Source organism: Hyaena hyaena, unplaced genomic scaffold (assembly GCF_003009895.1).
Source record: "Hyaena hyaena isolate Hyena2069 unplaced genomic scaffold, ASM300989v1 scaffold_183, whole genome shotgun sequence".
Taxonomy (NCBI): domain Eukaryota; kingdom Metazoa; phylum Chordata; class Mammalia; order Carnivora; family Hyaenidae; genus Hyaena; species Hyaena hyaena.
This window is the reverse complement of record NW_024080815.1, coordinates 56,604-78,175: the sequence shown is the minus strand read 5'-3', so window position 1 is coordinate 78,175 and position 21,572 is coordinate 56,604. Positions and strand designations below refer to the sequence as shown.

General features: G+C 39.6%; 1 protein-coding gene across 4 annotated transcripts in view; it reads right to left on the bottom strand.

Moving 5' to 3' along the window:
• BTBD10 (BTB domain containing 10) overlaps nt 1–20,453 on the bottom strand; it is an 81,168-nt gene extending 60,715 nt beyond the window's left edge. The window contains exons 1-2 of one of the 4 annotated variants that reach the window (XM_039240871.1): nt 19,140–20,453; nt 18,080–18,141 (exon numbers count right to left, since the gene is read on the bottom strand). Coding sequence is in view for 1 of the 4 variants with exons in the window: in XM_039240874.1 (XP_039096805.1) it covers nt 18,080–18,141; nt 18,659–18,661 (65 nt within the window). In the remaining 3 variants the exon portion in view is untranslated. Of the gene's footprint in view, nt 1–18,079; nt 18,142–18,658; nt 18,706–19,139 lie in introns of those variants that run through there. The other 3 variants (XM_039240874.1, XM_039240872.1, XM_039240875.1) reach the window with 3 other exon arrangements.
• Between the last annotated feature and the right edge of the window lie 1,119 nt (nt 20,454–21,572).

Genomic DNA, 21,572 nt, shown 5'->3' with positions numbered 1-21,572 from the left:
TTTTAAAGGACAGTATATGGAGACTTTATTCTGTCCTCACTATGTTATGTATCAATGGGCCAGGAAGTTTTTCTCTTAACTAAAGCTGAAAACAAGCTAATATTATAATCATGTTTTATAGATGAAAAGATCTTAGAGCTAAGATTAGAATCCCAGTATAACAGAAAGCCCATGTTCTCTTTTTTAAAGTTTGTCTGTTTGTTTGTTTGTTTGTTTTGAGAGAGAGAGAGAGAAAGATGGAGGGAGGGCACACACACAAGCAGGGCAGGGGCAGAGAAAGAGGAAGAGAGCATCCAAAGCAGGCTCCAGTCAGCACAGAACCCAACACAGGACCAAACTCAGCAACCGTGAGATCATGACCTGAGCTGAAATCAAGAGTCGTGCTTAATCTACTGGGCCACCCAGGTGCCCCAAGCCCATATTCTAATGTACTAAGCTACGTATACAGAAATTCATACATTTGCTCCCTATTGCCAGCATATTTTTTTAACTTCAGCCATCTTGTGGCATTGTTCATCCTACTGAGATCTCATTCTAAATAGTGTCATTATATGAGAACTTTTCTATTAACAGGAAATTGCTTTTTATCTCTCAAACTTTGCAAACAAAGTAATTCAAATGTGGTGTTACTGGAGAGTAAGAAGAAAAACAATAAAAAGAACAAAATCACACAGTGATACCAGCCTGAGAAGCCAAGAGAAGACTGCCCTCAGCGGCAGAGAAAGCCAAGTATCCAGAGGATATTTTAACTATATAAATAACTGGAGAGGCTGGAGAGACTGAATACTGCTACAGATAATTGTGAAAGAAAAAGAACAAGTGAGAGGAGGGGGTACCTGGGTGACTCAGTCCGTTAAGCCTCAGACTCCTGATTTCTGCTCAGGTCATGGTCTGACACTTGATGAGTTCGAGCCCCTTACTGTGCTCTACATTAGACAGCGTGGAGCCTGCTGGATTCTCTCTCTCCTTCTTTCTGTCCCTCCCACTCTCTCTCAAAATAAATAAATCTTAAAAAAGAATAGGAAGAAGAACAGGTGGGAATAATTTTTTAAGTTTATTTTAAAAGAGGGGAGGGGAAAAGAGAGGGAGAGAGAGAATCCCAAGCAGGCTCCACACTATCAGCACAGATCTCAAGAACCCAGAGATCATGACCTGAGCCAAGCTCAAGCAACTTTTAAAAGAAAAGTAAACCAGAGGGATGAAAAGAAACCTGTAAAGGTAGCCAAGTTAAGCAACTGTGTGAGCTTCCTGCAGATAACAGTGATTTAAGCCTAGATAAAATGTTTAATGTTTTTTTTGAGAGAGAGACAAGAGACACCGTGTGATCAGGGGAGGAGGAGAGAGGAGACACAGAATCCAAAACACGCTCCAGGCTCTGAGCTGTTAGCACGGACCCCAACGCAGGGTTCAAAACCCACAAACGGTGAGACCATGACCTGAGCCAAATTCTGATGCCTAACTGATTGAGCTACCCAGGTACCCTATAAACCTGGATAAAATAAATATTTTTTAAACTACTGTTTAAAAGCACTGGCAAAGATCTCAAAGCATAAAGTAGTGAAAGAAGAGCATATTCTGAAAAGGAACAGAATTTTGAGTTTAGACTGAAGTTCTTATGCTGAGTCCCCTTCCCATCCCCTATAATTATGGTGAAGGAAACCAGCCAGCCATACAGTTCAAAGTAGTAGAGAAAACAGTTCAGAGCTAGAAGTGCCGCTGGAAATTTAAGTCAGACATACTGGAAGTGAAAGAACCACACAGAGGTATGACCCAAAATCTAAACATAAAGTCTGCTCAGCTAAATTACACATGCATCAAGGAGAGACTCCAGGTAGAGGAATTTACTTGTGAAAGCTGCCCAGCGTAAGATCTATGAGCTTGATTCTTTTAAAGCCGAGTGCACTCCCCAACCATACACAGCCCAAGCATCAGAGAGCTGAAGCCCTTATTGGCTTAGAGTGTCAGAGGACAGAAACCACCAGAGGCAGAGAAGCTAGAAATTAAGAGGGAATATCCAGAAATAGAGGAACCACAAGGAGGGTGAGCTCCAAAATCCGAATATAATCTAGGCCCAAATTATTGGCTGACTGCCAAATTACAACAGGTAGGGGAGAACTTTCCTCCACTCCCTTCCAGGAGACCAAACTAAAAACCAAGTAGCTGGAAGCAGTAAGAACTAAGCACAGATATGAGCTGGTATACACTGCCTGGGAAAGAATGTTTGCGGATTGAGCCCAGGCAAATTAATAGTCCACTAGAACAAAAAAAACAATGCTCATAAGAACATTATAATCAATGCCCTGGTTCCTGCCAAAAATTATGACAGGCAAAGAAATAAATAAAAGAGCAATGAATAGAAAGTGACTCCAAGTAGGCCCAGATACAGGATTTAGCGAATGATTTCAAACCACATATTTAAAACAATTAAAGGAATATATTCAAAGAACTACAAATAAGAAGGTGGTTTTGATGACTGGCAGAAAAATGATTCTCAACAGAGAAATGAAAATTATTAAAAAATGAAAACTTCAGCTGTAGCTGAAAAGAACAATAACTAAAATAAAAATTTCATTAGATTCGGCACAACAGCAGGCAAGATGAGAAAAAAAAAATAAGGGAACTTGAGAACAGATCAGTAGAAATTATCCAATCCATAGACTACAGAGAAAGACTGAAAAAGAATGAAAGAATCTGTAAACAGGTGAGAAAGCATCTACCGATACAATATGTAAGTAATTGGAGTTACTACTGACACACTCAACAAAATGGAATCTCAAAAGTGTTATGGTAAGCTAAAGAGGCCAGACTCAGAGGTTCCATAACAGACAATTCCATTTCTGTAACATTCTTGGAAAGATGGGGATATAGAACAGAAGAGCCAGGAGCTAGGGCTTGGGGAACTACACAGGGAAGCACAATTTGGCGGGGGGTGGGGATTGGTGGAACTATTCTATAACTAGATTGCGGTGGTGGCAGTTATGCAACTGTATGCCTTTGTCAAAAGTTGTAAGATCTGTATACCAGAAAGAATTTTACTGGATATAAATTTACAAAGAAATTCAAAAAGAAAATGAAAAAATTAGCAGAGATGTTTAATACTTATAATCAAACATATCAGCATGACATACTTAAACCAATTTTTAATCAAAAAACCTAAATCATACTGCCCCCATTACCATCCCAAGGATACTTAATAGCTACCTTCCCACTGCTCACTGCCATAATGACACACATAACTTTTGATCATAAAACCTGGTGGGAACCTTTCTCCTTCTGGCACAATAGTAAGGCAAAAAGATTTTGGAATCAGATACAACTAGCTGTAGGACTTTGTAGAAGCTTCTTTACTTCCAAGTCCTCAATTTCCTTAAATGTGAAAAAATAACACAATTCTCATTATCATTATTTTATCTATTACCTGTAATTGCCTATAATTGCCAATCAAATTGTTATAAAAAATGGATGAGTCACGGAGCACCTTGGTGGTTCAGTCAGTTAAGCCTCCCCCTTCATTATGACTCAGGTAATGATCTCACAGTTGAGCCCTGAGTTAGGCTCTGCACTGACAGCAAGGAACCTGCTTGGCATTCTCTCTCCCTCTCTCTCTGCCCCTCCCCTGCTCAAGCACATTCTCTCTCTCTCTCATAAAATAAACTTGAAAAAAAAATAGAGGAGTCAGGAAACCTCATATAGTAACACAGTGCTGGGCACATTACTGACTTTCTCCAGTAGACTACTGAATGCAAATTTTGTATAATATTTCATTAGCTCATTCATGACTTTCTATTTGCCTTTTGAGATTACAGAAAACAAGGAGAATTCCTAGGTAGCTGCTCAACAATTACTGAGCACCCATAATGTGCTAGATGGTTGGAATAAAAACATTAAAATGGTATCATCCATGTCCTGGTTCAAAAAAAAAAACAGGGGTGCCTGGGTGGTTAAGCATTCGACTTCAGCTCAGGTCATGATCTCACGGTTCGTGGGTTCAAGCCCTGTGTTGGGCTCTGTGCTGACAGCTAACTCAGAGCCTGGAGGTGGCTTCGGATTCTATGTTTCCCTCTCTCTCTGACCCTTCCTTGCTCACGCTACCTCTCTCTCCCTCTCTCAGAAATAAATAAAAAACATTAAAAAAGAAAAAAAAACACTAAAATAATCACAATACAGGAGCAGGGGATTAGGAAGAGGATTTCTACTCACTTTCAATTTTCCTAATTTCTCTAGGGAACTGACCTTCCCTGTTCTACTTAACATCAAAAATATCTTAGACTTTTCAGGGTCATCAAAAGAACCAGGTACTTTGGACAAAACTGCTGATAACAGTTTTAGGATCTAAAACAAAACCTTATGTCATTCCTATAGTACTTAGATGAGAACAATTATGTCACTGTTAGCTTAAACATAAATTTTAATATATGGAAGAACAAACCAATCATCCTCGTTTCTAAAACTCCTTCAGTTATTTTTATCATAGTATTCTTGCTGCACCCAAGAAGCTTAAAATTTTTAAATTCTTCTCTCTTTTGGAGATAAAAGCCTCCCTGCTACATAACAAATTATCACAAACTCAATGGCTAACAACAACACATTATTATTTTCTCAGTTGCTTTGGTCAGGAATCTGGCAGAGTTTAGCTGGGTCCTCTGTAAAGCCACAATGAAGATATCAACCATGACTACATCCTCATTTGGGGGCTCAACTAGAGAAGGATCCACTGCCAAGCTTATTGCGACTGTAACAGTTCATTGCTTCATGGTAGTAGAATTCAAAACTAATAATGGAGAGAGAGCAAACATGCTGGCAAAATGGAGTTTTATAATTAGGGAACATCTCATTACCTTTAACATATACTTCTGATTAATGGGGCGCCTGGGTGGCTTAGTCGGTTAAGCGTCCGACTTTCGCTTAGGTCATGATCTCGCGGTTCGTGGGTTCAGGCCCCGTGTCGGGCTCTGTGCTGACTGCCAGCTCAGAGCCTGGAGCCTGTTTCAGTCTGTGACTCCCTCTTCTCTCTGACCCTCCCCTGCTCACGCTGTCTCTCTCTCTCTCTCTCCTAGAAATAAATAAAACATTTTTAAAAAAAAACATATACTTCTGATTAAGAGGAAATCACAAATTCTGCTCACACTCAAAGTCATGAACACCAGAAAGCAGGGATCATAGGAACTACCTTAAAGTCTGTCATATTATCCAATACATTCTATCTACGTATTACACTGAAAGCTTAAGATTCTGCTCAGCCCTTTGTTCTAATTATACACACCACTATACTAACATACACATACACCCAAAAAGCATACATCTGTTTTCTTTCCTTCACAGATTTGCCACAACAAAATCCTAAAATCAATCTAAATGTTCATCAAAAACAAACTGGTTGAAACCTGCAGAATATCATGCAATCAGTAAAAATGAGATAGACAAGATGTATACTAATTAGGAAAACATTCCAAGATATATTGTTACACTAAAAAGGTACAGATGTGCATTATATACTCGAGTATTTTTTAAAAATTTATACACAGGGGCGCCTGCATGGCTCAGTTGGTTAAGCATCTGCCTCTTGACTGCAGCTCAAGTCATGATCTCACGGTTTGTGAATTCGAGCCCCACACTAGGTAGGCTCTGTGCAGACAGCACGGAGCCTACTTGGGATTCTGTCTCCCTCTGCCCCTTCCCCACTTGCTCTCTTTCAAAATAAATAAAAATAAATTTTTTAAAAAATTACAGAATAAAATAAAAAAATAAAAATACATATGCAAACCAAACAAAATGTGCCTAGCTGGCTCAGTCAGTAGAGCATGTGATTCTTGATATTGGGGATGTGAGTTCAAGGATCTTGTTGGGCATAGGGCTTACTTTAAAAATAAATAAAATAGGGGGTGCCTGAGTGGCTCAGTCAGTTAAGCGTCCAACTTCGGCTCAGGTCGTATCTCACAGTTTGTGGATTCAAGCCCCATGTCGGGCTCTGTGCTAACAGCCAGCTCAGAGCCTGGAGCCTGCTTCAGATTCTGTATCTCCCGCTCTCTCTGACCCTCCCCTGCTCATGCTGTCTTTCTCTCTCAGAAATAAATTTTAAAAAGTTAAAAAAAATTTTTTTAATAAAATAAAATATATATGCAAACACCCATGCATGCATGTTTTTTAAATCATTATAAATATCACATAAAACGTTTGACTAGTTGCCTCTGCAGAAAGGCTGGAATGAGAGACTTTTCACTATATTCCTTACAGTATTTGAATACAATACATGCTGTTTGCATAATGATAATATTGCATTATCTACAATCAAGTCTTTGGACATGGCTCTGTTATAGGATTATCTTCCCTGTTTAATTTTACTTGCTTAAGTGTAGTTCTGTTTGTTTGTGACTGCTTAAATACGGTCAATACATATTGTAGAAAAGGAAAAATATCTTTTTCCTTTACCCTTCTGAGTTCTCAACTGAAACCTCTGTAATAAAAGACATTAACAGAAGAAAAGCCTATAGATTTATTTAATGTAAGTTTTACATGACACGGGAGCCTTCATAAAGAAATGAAGACCTGAAGAAATTATTAAATCTGAGTGTTCTTATTTACTTCTTATGTGAGGAAGAGTGGAGAGTTGTGGAAAGATCTAAGATGACAAAGAATATGAGCTAAGTGTAACAAACTGTCTGTTCCTCAGATTCCTCTCTGTATCCCTTCATCTTCAGCTATAAGGATAATCCTTTCCTCTGGGTAAAGGAAGATACCTCTCATGAGGGTTTTTTGACTTGCTTAAGGTCAGAAAGTCCATCCTATTCATGCCATTTCTCACATTCCTTCAGCTTAAAGTATTCGATATGGCAAGGTACCACATTTTAGGGTAGCATGTCCTGAGCCCCATCATTATGCATTGGGAGAATGTTTCTGCCACATGTCTTCCATTAAACTGGAAGAAACCTGAGGACAAGAATAAAGTATGATTCATGTGTGTTCCCACAGCTTAGTACAACTTGTATATAAGCTTTTACAAAATGTTTTAATATTAAGATGAAAGAAACTGAAAGGCATTTCATTTAACACAATCCACTAGTAAAGGGGAAATACAAATTATGAAGATTTTTGGACAGTCTTTAACTTAGCTGCTTGCTTTAAACAAGAATAGTATCATATGATTATACCCATGTTTTAGTTATGGTAAGGAGCACCAATCATGTGAATCCTATCCTCAAATGAGCAAATATTACAACAATTCTATTTCCAGGGCCAATACTTGCTCTCAGGAAATACACACTAAGAAACTGGGGTTAAAGGAGGAAAAGTATAAGAAATAGCCCTGAAAACATTTTTAACAATATTATCAAATGACCCTTAAGTTTCTCCAAAATATTCCTCAAACCTTCCTGTCGATTTCATAGAAGGAAGCCCTTTCAATGGTCAAGGCTTATCCTTCTCTGATTGGCTACAGTTAAAGTAAGGTAAAGTAAATAAAACTGAGAAGTTTATTCAGGTTATTTTTATACTAGATAATGTCTGACTAAATTTTGCGTAACTAGTTCCATGATAAACTTAAATGATTTATGCTTTCATTCAAAATGTATTCATTAGGTACTTAACACCTCTTCAGGCATTTTGCTGCTAGAGATACTCACAGACTTAATAAAATTGCATGCAATTTCCACTAAAAGTAAGGTTCTTTGTCTATTTAAAAGGCCTCCTTATTTAATCCACCAAAATGTAAGACTTCCAAAGCCAACTCACATTCAGCCCCTGAACTTCCAGAGGCTACTGGAGATAAAATCTGTGAGGTAATTGATTTTTACAGCTTTTATAGAATTTCTATTCAAATTTTGCTGGCTTCTTATTCAAGCCATTAACACTTAAAGAAATGTTTCACTTGTTTTATCCCATCTTAACCAGATCAATGAATGTTTGAAAATCTTTCCATTTCTTAAGTATTTCCTAAGTACCTGCATTACATGATAGCATTTGTAAAGAACGAGATGCTGTTTATAGTGCTAAATTCCTAAAACTCACTAAAAGACCTAGGATTTTTTTGATATTCTAAAAACATTTTAAGGTTTTCTGTGTATATATCCCTATTTTTCCTTTTCTTGTATGACCAAGTAGTACTGCCTTCAAAACTGGAAACATCTTATTTGAAGCCAATCACCCTGACAAAATTTAATAGAGGCAAATATCCAATAAGCTGACAAAGTGCCTAAATCAAAGGATTATGCTCAACTCCTAAGAACAAGCACCCTTTAAACAAAGGCGTTTTCTTAAATGTTTTCTTTTATCCTCCATAACCCTTTAAAGAGACTTTTAAACAATGTTTTCCCCCCTCTCTGAGGATTTTTAAATAAGTCATATATTTCCTTCATATAATCTTTATTATATTGTTCTATTTTGCCCTTTACCTTCTACTCTTCATTATTCCCGTTACCTTCTATTCCTTTCAGATTTTTGCTTGTTTATCTGCCATCAACTCAATAGGCCAGAAAAGTCCCCAAGTATATTCAAGTTCTAGACTGCTGTGCTACCCAACAGAACTTCGTGTTATAATGAAAATGGCTTATGTCTACACTGTCCAAAAAGTAGCAACTAACCATATGTGACTATTAAGCATTTAGAATGTACTACAACTGAGGACACTTTTAATTTTCCATTTTAATTAATCTAAATTTAAATAGCGATAGGTGGCTAGTAACTACCATATATGCCAGCACAGTTAGAGGCAGAATAGCCTCTATACAAAGGGGGAGAGAGGGAGGGGGAGAGAGGGAGGGGGAGAGAGGGAGGGGGAGAGAGGGAGGGGGAGAGAGGGAGGGGGAGAGAGTAACTACCATATATGCCAGCACAGTTAGAGGCAGAATAGCAGAGCCTCCCCCACCAAAATAGTTTTTTCCTCTAAATGCTTCATTTTAAGGAATCTAAAATTTGCCTTGAGACAAAATACTTGCACGCACACACACTATATCTATCTATCTATCTATCTATCTATCTTTGTGTCTTGATACTACAGGTAGTTTCTACTTTAACAACATAAAAATTATTTTGGGGGCACCTGGGTGGCTCAGTTGGTTAAGTATCTGACTTCGGCCTAAGTTATGATCTTGCGGTTTATGAATTCAAGCCCCAAATCAGGCTCCGGGCTGACAGCAGAAGGTGCTTCCAATTCTCAGTAACCTCCCCCCTCCCACCCCCCCAGCTTGTGCACTCTCTCTTCCTCTCTCAAAAAATAAACATTAAAAACATTTTTTAATAAATAATAATTATTTTCTTATATTCAGAAATCATTAAGGCTTACTTCAACAACTAAAAGTCTGCGATACTGGTATATGAATAGAGAGACAAACCAACACAAGAGATTAAAAGGTCCAGAAATAGATCCCTAAAACATAATCAAAGTTTATATGTGATAAAGTGGTTTCTCAAATCACTTGAGGAAAACACAGACACTTATAAGCGGTATTGGGACAAACAGAAAAATAACATTTGGGAAAACATAAAATTAAACCCATATCTCACAAATACTAGGATTTGTGATAGTAGGATAAAGTCCAAATGGATCAGCTATTATAAAAATTGAAATCATACAAATACTAGAAAAAAAATAGGTGATTTCCTTTATAACCTGGAAGAAGGTAAAGCCTTTCTTATTTGACTACATAAAAATAAACACCAATGCACTACAAAAAGCAGCAGAAATAAAACTTAAAAAGTTCTTTTTACTATATAAAAAACTCTTTAAAAACAGAAAATAAAAACCCACAGCTCCCCACCACAAAAAAATAGAGTATGCAAAAGACATGGGAAATTATCAGAAAAATAAAGGTAAATTGCCTTCAATCTATGAAAGTATGTTCAACCTAATTCATAAGAGAAATGCAAAATAATATCTCCAATTGTGACCATTATATACTCTGTTGGTAAGACTGTGGAGAAACAGATATTCTCTACATTCTCATACACTGCTAATGAAAAACAAACAATATAATCCTTCTGGAGAGGAATTTTGTAGTATGTAAATTATACAAATGCTTACCAGTCCCACTTATTAGAGACTATATCATAATAAGACATATTATTAATTGGGGGAAAAAACAAGTGAAGAATAGTATACAGCTTGTTAACTTCTGTGAACAAATTAAATATATACATATATCTATACATAAATACAAATACACATGTATTTATTTTTGCAAAAAGAACTCTAGAAGGATAAATAAGACACTAATAGAAATAGTTACCTACAGGGGCAGACGGGAATGGGGTGGCAGCAATACAGATATGAGCAAGGCTTTTGAGTATTCTTTTTATATAGTTTTGATATTTGAATGAGATGTTAATTTATATACTCTAAATAAATAAAAGGCCTAGTATTAGCATGTTCTAAATTGCAATATTTAATGTTACTCTGGCTTTGTTTAAATAAACAGTAAATGTACATTATAAATATAAGTGCAAATTTAGTAGCAATGAAAAGGACTGCCAGGTCACACAAATTCATTCAACTCCTATTAAATACTTCCATCTAGATAGTAAGCAACGACCAAGACATATCAAAATGGGTTCTTAAAGAAAAAGGTGAAGTTATCCTCGTTTGGGAATTTTACCAGACTAGTGGTAGGTTAGATATGTTTCAGCATTAAGTGAACTACAGCAAAATATTTAGTGAGACTTTTCAAGTAGGATGGAGGCTCGCGGGCTAGATGCAACCTTGGATAACAGGTTGGATTTTCATATATATTAACTATATGCCTAATGTCATATAGCTAATAAAGAAGCTCAAACACAGATACATACCTCTGTAGCCAAGTTCAATGTTTTTTTTACAACATACTGTATACTCTCTCAAATTTAATACAAAACCAATCAAAATGGTATACCCTGAAAATAAAAAATGCTAGTGGTAGTATTTCAAATCACTAAGACAGAAAACTGGATTACAGACAGATTCAAGGTTAGATAGGTTCTAAAAAAATTAACTGCTTACCTATTTGAGCAGATCCTTTCCAAATTACACATTAAAAATTTCAAAGTACAACATAAATCATTAAAAAAATCAAGGAGAAAATATAAGTGAATAATTATCTGACACAGAATAAAGAAGGGATTTCTAAACCTTTCTAAGCCTCAGAAACAAAAACAAAGAACACATCAAGCAGGCTCCACACCCAGCACAGAGCCAGACGTGGGGCTAGATCTCTTGACCCTGAGATCATGACCTGAGCTGAAATCAAGCCACCCAGACATTCCAAATAGATGATTTTTTAAAATGCCAAACCCCAACAGACACATGAAACAATGCTCAGCGTCCCTCATCATCAAGGAAATACAAATCAAAACCACAGTGAGATACCACCTCACACCGGTCATAGTGGCTAAAATGAACAAATCGGGAGACTCTAGATGCGGCAAGGATGTGGAGAAACGGGCACCCTCCTCCACTGTTGGTGGGAACGTTAACTGGTGCAGCCCCTCTGGAAAACAGTGTGGAAGTTCCTCAAAAAATTAACAATAGAACTCCCCTATGACCCAGCAATAGCACTGCTAGGAATTTACCCAAGGGATACAGTATTGCTGATGCATAGGAGCACATGTACCCCAATGTTCATAGCAGCACTCTCAACAATAGCCAAAACGTGGAAAGAGCCTAAGGGTCCATCAAGTGACGAATGGATCAAGAAGATGTGGTTTATCTATACAATGGAATACTACATGGCAATGAGAAAGAATGAAATCTGGCCATGTGTAGCAACATGGATGGAACTTGAGGGTGTTATGCTGAGCGAAGTAAGTCAGGCAGAGGACAGATACCATGTTTGCACATATAGGTGGATTAGGAGGAACTTAACAGAGGACCATGGGGGAGAAGAAGGGGAAAAATAGTGGGGGAGAGGGAGGGAGGCAAAGCATGAGAGACTCGAATGCTGAGAACAAACTGAGGGCTGATGGAAGTGGGGGAGAGGGTAAGGGGGGAGATGGGCACTTGTTGGGATGAGCACTGGGTGTCATATGGAAACCAACGTGACAATAAACTATTTTTAAAAATAGTAACAAAATGCCAAACCATCTCTCTCAACTATATGCTATATTCCACCTGGCATTCAAATTACATAGAATTCCAGATAATCAGTCAATGGATGCCTACAAGAAAAGCAAGAAAGAGAGTTTCCTGTTGTTCCAATGTTGACTAGAATTAAAAATAAATAAATAAATAAAACCTTTGTAATTTCTAGTGAAAGAGCCATATAGCGAAGCTGTAAACAGCCATTTGAACTTCTTTCCCTCCAAACAAGATAGCTAAATGTAAATGTTAATTTATCTGATGGGTGTGTGCTATTTTCAAAGCATAAACACAGAAGAAAGTACTAACAAGTGATATTCACTTTACTATTTACATAGCATTTTTACATAATTTTATTTTATTTCATTCTTAAACTCATGATAGTTGTGTTCTATCTCTACTTTTCATGTGAGGAAACAAAGGCTCATAGAGGTTAAGTAACCTCACAGAGCTAACAACTGTCTTTATATTCAGATCTAAATGATCCCAAGTAAGGTAGTACAAGCAGAATATGATTACAATTAAAATGACCTCAGAAAAATGTTACTCATAGTTTCTAATAAAGTACTTCAGTGATTCACTATGAGACTCTCCCCCCCAAATACTAAATGTTAACTTCATTTTGTGACAAAAATATTAATAGATAACTCATTTCAACTACAAAGATAAAAGTAAGCATCAAATACCAGATATTTTACATTTTCACTCAGAAAAATATAAAGTATTAATTAAGGGCAATGAAAGATGTTTTGAAAGGCAAAGATATCTTTTAACATCTTACTGATCTTAAGCAATCTACTATGACATGAGATCATGTATTCTATATAAAATACTTGTTTAATGTTCAAGTTTGGACTATTTCAAGTACTCAGCTCACTGTTCCCATCACCTACCACTAACATTTACTAACCTCTTAATCCTCTCTCAGGGAGGATCTCTGAATTCTGATTGCTTGCCTTCCATCTCCTGCATAGCAAGGAAGTATGTTTCAAGGATGCCAAAGTAAACCAGAGCAAGCCATAGTAGAAGAAATGCAATGTTAATTTGAACCCTAATAAACATTCCATCCAAAAGAAGAAAAAATATTAAATAGTTCTTCCTCCCTTAACAAACACCTGTAACTACCTCTTCTCCCCTTACTGTGGGTTCATAACCAACAAAGAAGCAAAATACAGGAGTCAGACAAAGATAAAAATACAGCTAAAACCAGTGGCCAAAAAAGCTTCCTATTACTTCAAACATAAATTAAACTTACTTAGATCTTTAGCTTTGCATTTCCTTTTCCCTCCTAGGGCCCAGCCTGTTGAGATAAATCTACCATACACCCAAGAAGAGAATGTACATCCTAAGAATTGGGAGCTCCAAAATCAGAACCAAAAGGCACTGAGCAAAAACATACTCAATCCCTTCTCCTAGCTTCACCTAATGCTTTCTTGGGAAGACATCTCAAGAGGTAGAAAAAAGGGGGAAAGCTACTTCCAAAAGACAACTTTCTACCTTACAAATCATGGTAAAAACACAGGAAGGAGAAAATGATGTTTCCCTCTTCATTCAAACATAATCTCCACAAATATACAATAGATTCTTCAGAATGTTTTTAAAACTATCAAACAGTAACACCTCACAAACATAATACATTATATAGAGCCTGTCTCACTTCCTATACTAGAGAGAGGAGGAGGGACTGGATGAAGAGATAGTAGACTAGTCTGATCTCTGAAGACTGAACTATAAGAAGTAGAAAATCAAGTCTTCAAACTACCAAAGCAGTCCTCATAAAAAAACAATATTCTTTGTAGTCTTTGTATTAGTTATGGTAAATTTAGTATAACTTTGTAAACTACACAGTAGACAAAAGGGTACTTCCCATTTTATCTTCCTTTTCAAAATTCTCTCCCTTACATAGCCTCCTCTCTTACCAACTACACACATCAAAGACCCTCCACCTTGCCTTCAATATACCCAAGGTCCACTTTTTTTCTTGGTCTGACCTCTAAACTTCCATTCCCTTCAGACCAACTAAATATTAATCAGCCTATGTGATTAAAGTATTTCACACTAACGGGTAAATGTGCTTTAATCCACAGGGTTCAATTCTACAAATATCCCCAAGCTCTACAATGTATAAAGCACTGTTTCATCAAAGTACCTATACTTACAAGAAAAACTAGTTAAATCAGTTTTGTAATGTACAGTGTAAAGAAGAGGAATATATATGCCTGCTTCACATCACACTCTACCCATCCCATTTCTATCACTATGCACCTTCTCCTCATCCCATTTGCCAGGAACAGAATCCAAGGAACCAATACTGCTTCCAGTAAAAGCCAATGACTGGGAAGATAAAGTGGGATGGCAGAGCAACCAATAAACATTCAAAACCATAGATAAGTTATAGAGGGTCTCCTGAATTTAACTTCATATATTAATTGCAAGTCAATAAAGGACCTCTCAATAAATCGACTTCCTTACAAGATACCTATAAATCAGCTTTGTTCAGAACCCTGAGTCATTACATGATACTCTACACAGAAAACATGAAAGACTCCACCATAAATCAGCTAGAACTGATACATGAATTCAGCAAAGTCACAGGATATGAAATCAATGTACAGGATTATATCAATGTATAAAATTGGTTGCATTTCTATACACCAATAATGAAGCAACAGAAAGAGAAATCAAGAAATCAATCCCATTTACAATTGTATCAAGAACCATAAAGTACCTAGGAATAAACCTAATCAAAGATATAAAAGATCTATATTCTGAAAACTATAGAAAACTTAAGAAAGAAGTTGAAGACAACACAAAGAAATGGAAAAACATTCCATGCTCATGGATTGGAAGAATACTGTTAAAATGTCAATTCTAACCAAAGCAATCTACACATTCAATGCAATCCCAATCAAAATTGCACCAGCATTCTTCACAGAGCTAGAACAAACAATTCTAAAATTCGTATGGAACCAGAAAAGACCCCAAATAACAAAAGTAATATTGAAAAAAAAAACAAAGCAGGAGGCATTACAATCCCAGACTTCAGCCTGTACTGCAAAGCTGTAATCATCAAGACAGGATGGTACTGGCACAAAAACATACATATAGAACAATGAAATAGAATAGAGAACCCAGAATTGGACCCACAAATGTATGGCCAACTAATCTCTGACAAAGAAGGAAAGAACATCCAATGGAAAAAAGAGTCTCTTCAGCAAGTGGTGCTGGGAGAACTGAACATACAGAAGAATGAAACTGGACCACTCACTCTATACACAAAAATAAACTCAAAATGGATGAAAGAAAGACCTAAATATGAGACAAGAAACCATCAAAACCCTAAAGGAGAAAACAGGCAACCACCTCTTTGACCGCAGCTGCAACAATTTCTTGCTCGACACGCCTCCAAAGGCAAGGGAATTAAAAGCAAAAATGAACTACTGGCACCTAATCAAGATAAAAAGCTTCTGCACTGCAAAGGAAACAATCAATAAAACTAAAAGGCAACCAATGGAATGGAAGATCAGATAAAGGGTTAGTATTCAAAATATATAAAAAACTTAACAAACTCAATACCTGAAAAACAATCCAGTACAGAAATGGGCAGAAAACATGAATAGACACTTTTCCAAGACACCCAGATGGCCAACCGAAACAGGAAAAGATGCTCACCGTCACTCATCTTCAAGGAAATACAAATCAAAACCACTCTGAGATACCACCTCACACCAGTCAGAGTGGCTAACATTAACAACTCAGGAAACAAAAGATGTTGACAAGGATGTGGAGAAATGGGAATTCTCTTGCACTATTGGTGGGAATGCAAACTGGTGCGGCCGCTCTGGAAAATAGTGTGGAGGTTCCTCAAAAAATTAAAAACAGAATTACCCTACAACCCAGGAATAGCACTACTAAGAATTTATCCAAAGGATACAGGAGTGCTGATTCACAGGGGAACATGTACCCCAATGTTTATAGCAAATCTACCGACAATAGTCAAAATACGGAAAGAGCACAAATGTCCATCGACTGATGAATGGATAAAGATGATGTGGTTTATAAATACAATGGAATACTACTTGGCGAAGAGAAAGAATGAAGTCTTGCCATTTGCAGGAACGTCGATGGAACTGAAGAGTATTATGCTAAGTGAAGTAAGTCGGTCAGAGAAAGACAGATATCGCATGTTTTCACTCATGTGGAATTTGGGAAACTTAACAGAAGACCATGGGGGCAGGAAAGGTGAAAAAAATAGTTTCAAATACAAAGGGAGGCAAACCATAAGAAACTCTTAAATACAGAGAACAGACTGAGGGTTGATGCAGGAGGGATGGGGGGAAATGGGTGATGGGCATTGAGGAGGGCACTTGTTGGGACAAGCACTGGGTGTTGTATGTAAGCGATGAATCATGGGAATCTACTCCCGAAGCCAAGAGCACACTGTATACACTGTATGTTAGCTAACTGGACAATAAATTATATTTAAAAAAACAGCAAAAACAAAAAGAACCCTGAGTCATTAAAACATAAATACTGAGAAGTTACTTCTTCAGTTGTCTCCATAGTTAAAATGTTAGTAAGTACCAGTTCCATTTGCTCTACTGTACTTAAAGCTATTAATTTGGCTATTAAACTTACCTGTTTTCTTTTTTTTTTTTTTTATGTTTTATTTATTTCTAGGAGAGAGAGAGAGAGAGACAGCATGAGCAGGGGAGGGTCAGAGAGAGAGGGAGTCACAGACTGAAACAGGCTCCAGGCTCTGAGCTGGCAGTCAGCACAGAGCCCGACGCGGGGCTCGAACCCGCAAACCGCGAGATCATGACCTAAGCGAAAGTCGGACGCTTAACCGACTAAGCCACCCTGGCGCCCCTAAACTTACCTGTTTTCAATTAGACCTGACATTTTCCCCAAATGCTCGCAGGTTTGAAATTCCAAACGAATTGGCATACTTGCTTTAAATCTTTTTTTTCAGTTGTAAAATGTATTCATTCTGACCTATAACAGAGGTCCAAAACTGGAAGGCAGGATACAACTACTGACAGCCTTCAGTTTGGTTGGGCCACATTAAATTATTTTTAATTGTTTTTATTAGTTGTCAATATTTTCTAACAATCAAGAGACTACAAGCAAAAACCTGTATTTCCTGTGTTCTATTAAGTAGGCTGAAAACTGGGCCCACACTCCTGTATGGCACTAAACAGGTAGACCTCAGAAACTGGACATCCCTCTAAGATGTAGCATAAACTGTCTAGTGCAGTTACTCACTTTCATCTACCTAGTATCTGAAGGCATAGGAGTTTGCTATTCATAAAATACTCCTATGAAAGGTGCATATATTTCAGGTCAGTCTCACACTTTACCAAGTCACCTCAATGTAAAACACACACACACACACACACACACACACACACACACAAAGCAGATCTTGCTGGTTTGCAACTTAATAGTTAATAAAAAAGTTTTCAGCTCAGGTCATGATCTCACTGTTTGTGAGTTCGAGCCCCACATGCAGCTATGTGCTGACAGCTCAGAGCCCAGAGCTTGCTTCAGATTCTGTGTCTCCCTCTCCCTCTGTCCCTTCCCTGCACTCCCTTGCACTTGCTTGTGCTCACTCTCTCTCTCAAAAATTAACATTAAAAAAATATTTAAAATAATTTTTCATCAGGTTTTTAAAAAATGTAACAAAAAAATTCAGACTGGTGGAAGGGTGACATAGAAGTAAAGAGCCCATTTGAAAGCTTTTTGGGGAGTGAGAAAAAAAAGGTGAAAGAACTCAAAAACATTGTTGAGTTACTGAAAGAATTCCTGACTGAACACTATGTTAATGCCATGGTTTCTTATCACGCTGCGTGCTTCAGAATCTCCCTTACTTACTCTTGATGTATAACAATAGCAGATAGGTCATAAACTCTGAGAAATGTTAGGGAAATTTTTAGAACACTTTACCCCTTCAAAAGTAATTCTCACACTCTTTTTAATGGTCTTAACACCCATCAATCAAATTCTTCCCCAAGTATCTTCTACCGCTTTTCAACTTACATTGAAATGACACCTGCAGTCCTTATTTTCAAGGCTTTGACTTCAGTCCTGGATGGGCTCTCCTGCACAGAAACTTTTTTTGGCCCTTATATTCCTCATTAGACTTCTTATTCCAATCTCTATGGTCTATTTCATTCAAAATTTATTTCCAATCCCCTCTCTAAAAGGCCCTGATCAAAGCCTGGGGGAGGGGGGGGGTGTCTAACTGTCCAAATAAAATCAAAATACTGTGCCTTTTCATTGAGATTGTTAACTTCAATAAAAAGCATGAAAACTCTAAAAGACAAAAAAGTTAAATAATCTTTACATGCTAAGTGCGCAGAGACAAGCAAGTGAGGCTCTATCTTTAGCAAGTGTGGACTAGTGACTTTTTATCATGGACTCTAAATACTGACAAGTACTGTACCAAATCTACGGGACCCAGGGATGGCCACAATGCCCCCACACTAACAAATTACAAATGATGTCTCGTGTCCCAGCACCCCATTAACGAGGAAAAAGGCCGTTACGGGACTTGCACCTGAAGAAGGGGGAAAAAGGCAGCTTTTCTGTGCAGGTTTTGGGGAAACAAAGCTTTACCATGTGATAGTTATAGCAGAAAAACCACGCAGCACATTTTTGGAGACTCACTCCTCTTCACCCAAAGTGAGACTGCCTGCCACTCAGTCCCCTATTGTGATGCGCCCTCCTAAGGATGTCGCTGCATTAGCCCAGTGGTGACAGAAAAAGGGGCGGGGCACGGGGTTACTCAGCCCTGGGAAGGAAGGATGAGGGTATCGCCTTCATCCCTGGGGAAAGGCCTCGGGACTCCCAACCCAAAAACAGCACCCCCGAAAACCCAAGTCCCATCCTTGCGTCTCCGAACCGGGGGCCAGCTGCCGGAGCCCAGAACCCCACCCACCGTCTCCCAGCAGGGTCTGGGACGCCCGGACCTCCGCCACAGCAGCCGTGCGCTCAAGCCAGGATTCGCCCTCCGCCCCCTTCCTCTTTCGCCCAGCCAAGCCCAGCCTCCGGCGCCGCCCCCACCGAGTTCCCCAGCTGAGTCCAGTCACCCTCGAACCTGCAAGTCCCTCTTGAGTGTCCACGGAAGACCCAGGCAAAGGCGGGGGCCAGCGACACCTCCGCTCCCTCCTCAACTGGGTCCCTCCGGTGGTGTCTGTGGCGGCGGCCACTCAGGCGGCTGCGACCAGCAGAGCCGCCGGGGCAGGTTACAGGCCGGCTCTTAAGCCTCTTCTCGCGAGAGCCCGGAGTCCGAAGAGGCGAGGCCAACGGTGTTCTCGCGAGAATGGCGGCTCAGCACCGCGGAGTGGGCGGGGCGTAAAGGGTGAAGGCGAAAGAGCGAGCGGCCGACTGCGGTGGGCGTTCTGCCCAGGGGGTCGGTCACAGAGTGCCGGGCGCCGGCCGTCAGAGACATCGATCCGGAACCTCGGCGATCCTCACGCCTGAGTGGCCGCGAGGAGAGCTACCCCCTGACCTCTGAATCCCACGTTTTTCCTTCGACTTCCTGTCACCGTTAGAAAAAAACGGACAGAGTCTCCAGCCCAGAGTTAGAGAAAGAGCTCTGGGACCCCAAGTCCTCTGGGAAAACGTTTCCCTTAAGTGAGCAAACTCCGAAATGGCCTTAGCGGGCTCAGCTGGCGGGAATTAACCCACCTGAGTTCATGAAAGGCGGTCGTCGGGAGGCCCACCCTCTTTACCCCGGTCTCCGCAGCTGTTTGTTTTTAAAAGCAGGCTTGGCGGGAACCGGGTGCCAGCTGAAACTCCTCCTTCACTTGGGCGGCCTATCCCAGGTCGGGAGGAACCCGGATCCCATGTTGCTCCTGTGGTCAGAAGGTCGCCAGTTACTAAGGGTTTCAGTCACCCAACTTCTCTGAGCCTACCATGTGCCAAACGCTGGACGATCCACTCAGGGTTTGGGGGGAGAAGTGACAAAGAGACACGGCCTCCGCGCTACAAGCTCACGGCGTGGGGGCGAGGTCCGCCCGAAAAGGTAAACCCACTGTGCTGTGATAAAAGCCGGGTTGCTCGCAGAGAGCTACGGGAGCAGAGAGGGAGTAACCGGCTCTGCCTGCTCTGTTGAGGAAGCCTCCAGCAGGGAGTGACATTTGAGCTGAATCTTGAAGGATGAGTAAGAGTTCTCCAGTTTTGAGAAGAGTGGGAGGGGCGTTGCAAGCCGAGAAAGCAGAGAGGAAGAGGACCTGGCTTGAGTAATTTGGTATGAAAACAGATCTTGCGGGAAGAACGTTTTTTGAAACACTTGTAATCATTGTTTAGTTCGGAAGAGAAAAAGCTCCCAGGCTCGCACGTGTGATAAACAGTGTTGTCCAAACCAATGCTTATGCCAAGGGGATGAGCTGTGCTGCACAGTACAGGATAGTGAATGTCTTCGCCCTCATCCAAGTACACTCATATATCAGAGACCTAAAGGGAAGCAGGTGATTGTCCTAGTATGCCCAATCGTTACTGCCAACATTCTGTTCAATTGGAAATTCCCAAGACTCTTGGAGGATTTCTTTCTTTCTTTTTTTAATGTTTTATTTATTTCTAGGAGAGAGAGAGAGACAGCGTGAGCAGGGGAGGGTCAGAGAGAGAGAGTCACAGACTGAAACAGGCTCCAGGCTCTGAGCTGGCAGTCAGCACAGAGCCCGACGCGGGGCTCGAACCCACGAACCGCGAGATCATGACCTAAGCGAAAGTCGGACGCTTAACCGACTAAGCCACCCAGGCGCCCCTCTTTGGAGGATTTATAAGAAGAGCGATTTAACAAATGTTGCGGGTCGCCTGGGCGGCTCAGTCGATTAAGCGTCCGACTTCGGCTCAGGTCGTGATCTCATGGTTCGTGGGTTCGAGCCCCGCGTCCGGCTCTGTGCTGACCGCTAGCTCAGAGCCTGGAGATTGCTTCGAATTCTTTGTCTCCCTCTCTCTCTGACCCTCCGCTGCTCACGCTACCTCTCTCTCTCTCTCTCTCGGAAATAAAACATTAAAAAAAATTTTTTAATGTTGCAATACAGGGAATCTCATGGAGAAACTTCAGAAATCCTCCTGCAGCAAAACAACAAAAAACCTCACCAATCTTGATTTATTATCAAAATGTTCTGCTCTAAGCTAAGATCAAGGGAGGTAATTCTATAGTCCAAGTTAGGTTTAGAGAGGTCTGTCAAACAGGAATCATTTCCCTGTATCAAAATAGAAGCTATAATTTCCTACAGAAAGTCTCTGATAGTCTATAGAGCTTCCACCAATCCTTTACACCTCATTTTTTGCATATTTATAATATATGTAGACAGTAGTGTCATTTGGCTCACTCTATCCTCCCTACAAATAAGACCAATACTTAAAAGGAAAACCAACAAAAAGTAGTTCTAACCCTGCTCTGGGCCAATCAGGTGCTCTCCTTGGCATAATTCACAAGTTGTAGTCCAAGTTCCAGAAATTCTCCAGGAAACATTGGAGGAATTATGTCAGCAAAGATTTTAGATGAAATATGGAAACT